The 6000-nt window shown below is 44.1% G+C and overlaps 1 protein-coding gene across 3 annotated transcripts in view; it reads left to right on the top strand.

The window, feature by feature from the left end:
- The window catches only part of CHKB (choline kinase beta), a 30422-nt gene continuing 24422 nt past the window's right edge, over positions 1 to 6000 (top strand). The window contains exon 1 of one of the 3 annotated variants that reach the window (XM_076065394.1): positions 1 to 1968. In XM_076065394.1, the coding sequence (XP_075921509.1) occupies positions 1892 to 1968 (77 nt within the window). In that variant the 5' untranslated portion in view covers positions 1 to 1891. The remainder of the gene's footprint in view (positions 1969 to 6000) is intronic. The other 2 variants (XM_076065396.1, XM_076065395.1) reach the window with 2 other exon arrangements.

Raw genomic sequence — 6000 nt, 5'->3', positions numbered from 1 at the left:
ACTCCCACTCTCTCACTCTCTCCAACTCTCACTCTCTCTGACTCTCACTAACGCTCACTCTCTCACTCTCTCCAACTCTCACTCTCTCCAACTCTCACTCTCTCACTCTCTCCAACTCTCACTCTCTCACTCTCCGGCTCTCTCTCACTCTCTCTAACTCTCACTCTCTCTAACTCATCACTCTCTCACCCTCTCCAACTCTCACTCTCTCACTCTCTCCAGCTCTCACTCTCTCCAACTCTCACTCTCTCTCACTCTCACTCTCTCCAGCTCTCACTCTCTCTAACTCTCACTCCCTCACTCTCTCCAACTCTCACTCTCTAACTCTCACTGTCTCACTCTCTCCGGCTCTCACTCTCTCCAGCTCTTACTCACTCTCTCCAGCTCTCACTCTCTCTAACTCTCACTTTCTCACTCTCTCCAACTCTCTCTAACTCTCTCTCTCTCACTCTCTCCAACTCTCACACCCTCACGCTCTCCAACTGTCTCTATCTCTCACTCTCTCCAGCTCTCACTCTCTCCAGCTCTCACTCTCTCTAACTCTCACTCTCTCCAACTCTCACTCTCTCTAACTCTCTCTCTCACTCTCTCCAACTCTCACTCTCTCACGCTCTCCAACTGTCTCTATCTCTCACTCTCTCCAGCTCTCACTCTCTCCATCTCTCACTCTCTCTAACTCTCAATCTCTCACTCTCTCTAACTCTCACTCTCTCCAACTCTCACTCTCTCTAACTCTCACTCACTCTCTCCAGCTCTCACTCTCTCTAACTCTCACTCTCTCCAGCTCTCACTCTCTCACTCTCTCTAACTGTCACTCTCTCCAGCTCTCACTCTCTCCAGCTCTCACTCTCTCTAACTCTCACTCTCTCCAGCTCTCACTCTCTCTAACTCTCACTCTCTCCAGCTCTCACTCTCTCACTCTCTCAAACTCTCACTCTCTGCAGCTCTCACTCTCTCACTCTCTCCAGCTCTCCCCCTCCAACTCTCACCAGCTCTCACTCTCTCACTCTCTCTAACTCTCACTCACTCTCTCACTCTCTCCAACTCTTACTCTCTAACTCTCACTCTCTCCAACTCTCACTCTCTCCAGCTCTCCCCCTCCAACTCTCACTCATTCGCCCTGAACTCTTTTCTCCAGCAGCAACAGCGGCAACATCCACAGCAAGCCATCCGTCGTTCGCCCATGTCGCGCGAGAGACAAGAAGGACATGTCGGAGTGGCACGCCGCTGCGAGTTACGAGAGACAAGAAGGACATGTCGGAGTGGCACGCCGCTGCGAGTTACGAGAGACAAGAAGGGACATGTCTGAGTGGCACGCCGCTGCGAGTTACGAGAGACAAGAGGGGCATGTCGGAGTGGCACGCCGCTGCGAGTTACGAGAGACAAGAGGGGCATGTCGGAGTGGCACGCCGCTGCGAGTTACGAGAGACAAGAGGGGCATGTCGGAGTGGCATGTCTGAGTGGCACGCCGCTGCGAGTTACGAGAGACAAGAGGGGCATGTCGGAGTGGCATGTCTGAGTGGCACGCCGCTGCGAGTTACGAGAGACAAGAAGGGACATGTCGGAGGGGCATGTCGGAGTGGCACGCCGCGACGAGTTACGCACGGCGCGATGGGGGATGGAGCGACCTCCGCTGGACCGTGCCCTTTCACCCTGCTGAGCGGACGCGCGTTCGCCTGTCCCGGCCCCATCATCCACCACCCCACCCCTAAATCGCACTCCTTGCAGCGCTTCGCATCGGTATAAGAAGTTAAAATAGCCTCGGGTCGTCGTCGTCGTCCCCCCCCCCGTTCTCAGTCGTTACGAGTGTCAGCAGCGAGGCCCCCCACGGTGTCAAGGCGAGTGGTTGGCGGCACCCCCTTTCGAGGGCGCTGCGTTTTGCGCTTTCAAGATGATCGAGGCGCTGGCACGCGCCGCTGTGCTAGCAGCGAGAGTGCTCAGGCCGGGGCGAACTCATCGTCACATCAGGTCTGTCGCCCCTTTCGCTCGATTATTTTTGTTGTTGTTGTTGGTGGTGGTTTGGACAGCCTTCGTTTTAGCTCGGCGTCGCGAGCAATGCGAATGGATCTGCGGTGTCCCACGTGCCGGTTGACAACGTTATTGAGAGAGCCCCCCACCACCACTTGCCTGTGTGTGTGTGCGCGTGTGTTTTGGTGTTTTTTTATGTTTTAATAACTCCTGCCTAATGCTGTGCTAAACACAGAGGAAGTGTGCTGTGATTATGTACTACTTGTTAATTAGTTTTATTATGTTTACGCGTGTGTACATTGCATCTCTGTGTACACGGTATCTCTATTAACATTGTATCTCTGTGTACACGGTATCTCTTATTAACATTGTATCTCTATGTACACGGTATCTCTATTAACATTATCTCTGTGTACACGGTATCTCTATTAACATTGTATCTCTGTGTACACGGTATTTCTATTAACAGTGTATCTCTGTGTACACGGTATCTATTAACATTGTATCTCTGTGTACACGGTATCTCTATTAACATTGTATCTCTGTGTACACGGTATTTCTATTAACATTGTATCTCTATGTACACGGTATCTCTATTAACATTGTATCTCTGTGTACACGGTATCTCTATTAACATTGTATCTCTATGTACACGGTATTTCTATTAACATTGTATCTCTGTGTACATGAAGTCTATTGTTCACATTGTATCTCTGTGTACACGGTATCTCTATTAACATTGTATCTGTGTGTACACGGTATCTCTATTAACATTGTATCTCTGTGTACACGGTATCTCTATTAACATTGTATCTATGTTTACACGGTATCTCTATTAACATTGTATCTCTGTGTACACGGTATCTATATTAACATTGTATCTCTGTGTACACGGTATCTCTATTAACATTATATCTCTGTGTACACGGTATCTATTAACATTTATCTCTGTGTACACGGTATCTCTATTAACATTGTATCTCTGTGTACACGGTATCTCTATTAACATTGTATCTCTGTGTACACGGTATCTATTAACATTGTATCTCTGTGTACACGGTATCTCTATTAACATTGTATCTCTGTGTACACGGTATCTCTATTAACATTGTATCTCTATGTACATGGTATTTCTATTAACATTGTATCTCTATGTACACGGTATCTCTATTAACATTGTATCTCTATGTACACGGTATCTCTATTAACATTGTATCTCTGTGTACACGGTATTTCTATTAACATTGTATCTCTATGTACACGGTATCTGTATAACATTGTATCTCTATGTACACGGTTTCTCTATTAACATTGTATCTCTGTGTACACGGTATCTCTATTAACGTTGTATCTCTGTGTACACGGTATTTCTATTAACATTGTATCTCTATGTACACGGTATCTCTAGTAACATTGTATCTCTATGTACACGGTATCTCTATTAACATTGTATCTCTGTGTACACTGTATCTCTTGTTCACATTGTATCTGTGTGTACACGGTATCTCTATTAACATTGTATCTCTGTGTACACGGTATCTCTATTAACATTGTATCTCTGTGTACACGGTATCTCTTATTAACATTGTATCTCTGTGTACACGGTATCTCTTATTAACATTGTATCTCTATGTACACGGTATCTCTATTAACATTGTATCTCTGTGTACACGGTACCTCTATTAACATTGTATCTCTGTGTACACGGTATCTCTATTAACATTGCATCTCTGTTCACACGGTATGTCTATTAACATTGTATGTGTGTACACGGTATCTCTATTAACATTGTATCTCTATGTACACGGTATCTCTATTAACATTGTATCTCTGTGTACACGGTATCTCTATTAACGTTGCATCTCTGTGTACACGGTATCTCTATTAACATTGTATCTCTGTGTACACGGTATCTCTATTAACATTGCATCTCTGTTCACATGGTATCTCTATTAACATTGTATCTCTGTGTACACTATCTCCTGTTCACATTGTATCTCTGTGTACACGGTATCTCTATTAACATTGCATCTCTGTGTACACGGTATCTCTATTAACATTGTATCTCTGTGTACATGGTATCTCTATTAACATTGCAGCTCTGTGCCATGCCCTTATCTCACAGATGTCGGCGATCTTGGCATTTCCTGCTGTTTCAGAATCATAATCTTTATTTAGACTTGGAGGAATTCGTTGAGCTATGAAGCTCTTGTTCAGAGATATCCAGTATGGGCGGATCAGCAAGTTATTACAAGGGCAAACATTATGAAGACAACAGCAACCAATACATGATATTACTCAATGACTTTGCATCAAATACTCAGTTTCATCCAGTTCAAAATTGTTACGTAATTTAAGAGTATCTCTTGGCTTCTAGTTGTACCCATAATGTTGCCGGTAAAAAAAATAATTATTAAATCTCTTGTTTGCTCATCGCGTGTCCGAAAGAAATATAACGTTGCCTTTCTCAAATTAGTTTTTTTTTACAGTACTGCTACGATCCGTAATACATTTATGTCACTCATCTTATGTTTGTCCGTGACATTTTTGTTTACATCCTTAAAAAAACTCATTTCTGTTGCTTTAAATTTTTTGTTGTTGTAGAGACTTTGTAATTGTCCAGACCAGAGAAGAGATCACGTGTAACAAACACTGCATCATTCTCCTTCTCTTCGTTAATGCACAGACTAAAACACTTTTATTTAGACAACGCTGGTATGATGCTTTTCATAATCCCGATCCTCACTCACGTAACACTCACTCCACTTAGGTATGTCTCTGCGACAGATGTTGTTGGTTGTGTAGCGAACTGCAGCGCGACTTTCGTTCTAATCATTTACCTTGAGCCCAACTTTGGAAGACTTCTTAGATTAGAGGACATGGGGAGGCGCCAATTCAGCAGTGGATAAATCACGAACAATGGCAATAACGTTTAATGTAGAATACGTGTGCGTAAATATTACAGTACAGTGCACTGAGTGAGGGTGATACGGTGAGTCACCAGAGTTCTATTCCCAGCAAAGGTCAACAGTGGCGAAGGGGAGGCCTTCATCCAGCAGTGGATTGACAAGGAGCTGTAAATTATTACAGTACATGAGCTCTACCTACAGCACAGGATTATACACTGCATTCAAAAAAATGTACACTACTACTAAGGCAACGTGATTGAGGTGCGAACTATTGGGCAAATTTCCGAACTTTGGACTAGAAGGCAGTCAAACATCCCTTGAGAGCCAGTGAGACTTTCCCAGATAAATGACACATTGTAATCCTTTACCATACTCGTTGTGCTGATAATTGTAAATTATTTGAAGCATAGGACTGCATGCATACGTTGACATATGCATGCCAATCACAAACTTACCAACAATTCATGCATTCCAAATTTACTTTCGGTCTGTGAATGTATTGGGGGGTTCAAAGTACTGTACAGTACTACATCTGGCTTTTCACAAACAACAGTAGCACTGACATCTGCCTCTTATCTGCTGTTTACCAGATATGCACTGCTAACAGACCATTCCAGGACATTGCACTGTGAAAGCATTTCAAAGTACTCTTGAAAGCCCACACAGGGTTGAGCGTGGGTGACTATTGTGCACAAACAGATCATCGCAGGGCCGTGGAGCTTTGTGGTGGTGGATACATGAAGCTGTCTCGATATGCATTGTTGTACTTTGCTTCTGTGCTCCCACATTTGTGCTCACCAGCTTCAAGCCACACTGACCAGCATGATGAAACAACTCCCTTAACCCATGCGAAATGGGGAGGCCTTCGTCCAGTAGCGGATTGAAAGACGGCTATACATATTTAGCAAAACATCTTAGAAAAAGTTGCCCGAGATAACCTGGGGATGTGGAATAGGATTTATTTACACAGTTGGGTAAGGGTCAGATATTTCCACTGTGCTTACAACAAATGGCGACCTTTTGTACCATGCTTTCAATACTGAGATAACTATGGATGAGACTTAGTGCCACTCGGTTTACTACCAATGAATAAAGCGCAGTTGTCCATTGATCATTTATTATG

The sequence above is a fragment of the Petromyzon marinus genome, chromosome 7 (genome assembly GCF_048934315.1).
Source record: "Petromyzon marinus isolate PM22_M1 ecotype Great Lakes invasive population chromosome 7, UKy_Petmar_22M1.pri1.0, whole genome shotgun sequence".
NCBI classification, from domain to species: Eukaryota; Metazoa; Chordata; class Hyperoartia; order Petromyzontiformes; family Petromyzontidae; genus Petromyzon; species Petromyzon marinus.
This window is presented reverse-complemented; position numbering and strand designations above follow the sequence as displayed.